The 2,954-nt window shown below is 44.7% G+C and overlaps 1 protein-coding gene across 1 annotated transcript; it reads left to right on the top strand.

The window, feature by feature from the left end:
• Positions 1 to 1,638: 1,638 nt before the first annotated feature.
• Positions 1,639 to 2,877, top strand: SARC_13876 (hypothetical protein; the record flags this gene model as incomplete). The annotated part of the gene is made up of 3 exons (XM_014291994.1): positions 1,639 to 1,794; positions 1,916 to 2,045; positions 2,716 to 2,877. Coding segments are annotated over 3 exons (448 nt in total), but the record flags the coding sequence as incomplete, so codon positions are not given.
• Positions 2,878 to 2,954: the final 77 nt, after the last annotated feature.

Here is a 2,954-nt window from a genome sequence, read left to right as displayed (position 1 = left end):
AAGTAGTAGTACTACACTACACGAGACTATATATATATATATATATATATATATATATATATATATATATGCGTGTGTGTATGTGTACAATAATATTATATATACTATTTTATTATTATATTATATTATAAATTATGATATGTTACATGTTATATATCATTATATATTATAATATGTATATAGCCACGTACTCGCTGGATACAAGGTGAATCCAATTGGCCTGTATGTGTTCGTCACATTCATCCCCACTTTGTGTGTGAGTGCCCTCCGCACGAGGTGAGTTGCAATAGGCCATTGCTTGTGGGTTAGTGTCGTGTGTGTCAATACATGAGTGCTGCATCCCAGGAGACCTTTGCTGTGGGCGAGTGTGTATTGTATTGCGGTCAGTCTCTTCCGTACCTTTTAAGTCAGGCTATGACCTGCCTACCATGCCAGTACCACCACATGTGTGACTAAGGCAATGCCCTGCCAGTCGAGTAAGTAGGTATATATAACCATGTGATCAGTGAGTAGGTATGTATAGCCATGTGTTCAAGTACATGCACGTGTGCATATAATAACTCACACTAGTACTATGTAGTCCTTCTTCCACCATCTACTCATATGCCGTTCAACTACAGGAAAAGTCCAGGCTGTGGCTGGGTATAATGAAATCGACCATCAACCTGCCCCGAATGGGCAAGACAGGGCCCAACGTGGCCCAGAAATTGGGGCGCACGTACACTAAAAGTAGCAATGTGAAAGACACCGCACCACCACCACTACCACGCACTGACAGTATCAGTCAGGTCAAGACCGAAGCGGCGGGAGGGTATGTACATTGGGTTAATGTAGGGTTGTAGGGAGGGTATGTATATTTAGTTAGTGTAGGGTTGTAAGGAGGGTATGTATGTTGGTTTAGTGTAGGGTTGTAGGGAGGGTATGCATGTTGGGTTAGCATAGGGTTGTAGGGATGGTATGTATGTTGGGTTAGTGTAGGGATGTTGGGTTGTAGGGAGGGTATATGTTTTACTGGGTTAGTATTATGTCATAAATTGAGTGTAGGTATAAGGCTTGGGTGGGTAATGTTATGTAGCGTGTTGATTGGGTCATCTACAACAGTCTGTGAGTAGAGTAGTGTATCTGCATTGACTGGTAATGAGTTTGATTCATGCGCTCAATGTGTATGTTTCGCTCTCGTTTAGGGTATGTGTACATCATCTGTGCACGTCATCTGTATAGCGCACGTCCTTTGACTTGCAGAGATTGCCTGTTTGTCGATGGGGGCTGTTAGCGTGTTCTGTCCATAGACCGTGCGTGGCTGAGTGAGAGAGTTAGTGGGGGGTTGGCAATAGCTGGCGAGAGTATTTTAGGGTTTTATTTTTTTAGGGTCAGTATTTGAATGTTAGCGATGCGTCCATCAACACTTTCTTACTCGTTGGTTGTGTTGGTGTTTGGTTGGTCATAGGCAGAGTGCATAGAGTTTTAGGGTTCAGGGGATAGGGTTTAGAGTGCTCAAGTGACCTATCTTTAGAGTTTAAGGTGTAGAGTGCTATAACCCTTTTTTTTTTACCAACCCGGAGATTGTATGCATTTTCATACATATTTCAGTTCCCGTTTCCATGGTTACCCAAGTACCGCACTCCTCCGCACTCGCAGCGCAAGACGGCGTCGCAGCAGTGCGTTTCTCGGGGCCTTTGAAGGGGGCGATGGATTAGTGGTGTGCGAGCGATTCCCGTCGGAGAAACCGACACTTGACACTGTGTCAAGTGTCAGCAACCTCACCAGCACTCCCCCAGCCAAGAGCCTCACTAAGTGAGTGGGTGGTTCGCATGAGCGCAACGCTGGTTGTATAGTAGTGTATAGTAGTGTATAGTAGTGTATATTCCTGTTCTCGAGTGCTAATCCTACACTACTGTTAAAACCCCCGCACCAGAAAAGCGACCGCTGGAGAGGTGAACTTCATTCCACAGTCACTGGAGAATCTTCTAGGCATTAATCTGAATCTCAAGGGCGACTCTAGCGGAGGCAATACATCAGACGAAGCACCCCACAAGGCAGCCCGGGTGAGTGGGTAGGGGTTTAAGGTTTAGGGGTTTAGAACAGAAAATCCTAAAACCCTAGATTGGGGTGTAGTGATAAATCTATGCATGCTGAAATGTACGGGTTGATACTTTGATGGGTGCCATCTCTGCGGTAGCCAAGGACATGCGTGGTTGTTACGTAGGCGTGTAGTACTGTGTATAGTACTCCATCAGTCATCTATACATTTCATTCTCTTAACGGGCTTAAACATGTCCAAAGTACCACATCAGACTTTTATGCACATCACTCTCGTCACGTGTTTATGCATGTACTTCATGCTTCCTCTATATACATCACTCTTCACATGTTTATGCATGTACTTCATGCTCCCTCTATATACATCACTCTCTTCACGTGTTTATGCATATACTTCATGCTTCCTCTATATACATCACTCTCTTCACGTACTTACACATATACTTCATGCTTCCTCTATATACATCACTCTCGTCACGTACTTATGCATATACTTCATGCTTCCTCTATATACATCGCTCTCGTCACGTTTTCATGCATGTACATAGTACTTGATCTTATGACGCCCTTCGCGTGCTTATACATGTGCATAGTACTTCGTCCCATGACTCTCTTCCTATCTCTATCGTGTCATGCTTTTGCGCGTGTGCTCATATACCTCTGCTTGCTCTTTAGCGTCGGTCTGGTGATCGCCGACAGTCTGCATTAGACGTCGATGACAAACAAGGCCATTGCGAGCGCATCAGTGAGCTGTTGAAGGAGTTGGAGATGTTCTGTGCTTCACGACTGGACGACGATACAACTGCGCCACGACACAGCAAGGGGGGGCATGTGAAGGTGTGTGCACGAATGGGTACGTGTATAGGTGTGTGTTTGCGTGTTTGTTAGAGCTCTTCTAGGTCTTTATAAACTTG

The sequence above is a fragment of the Sphaeroforma arctica genome (genome assembly GCF_001186125.1).
Source record: "Sphaeroforma arctica JP610 unplaced genomic scaffold supercont1.3858, whole genome shotgun sequence".
Lineage (NCBI taxonomy): Eukaryota > Ichthyosporea > Ichthyophonida > Sphaeroforma > Sphaeroforma arctica.
This window is presented reverse-complemented; position numbering and strand designations above follow the sequence as displayed.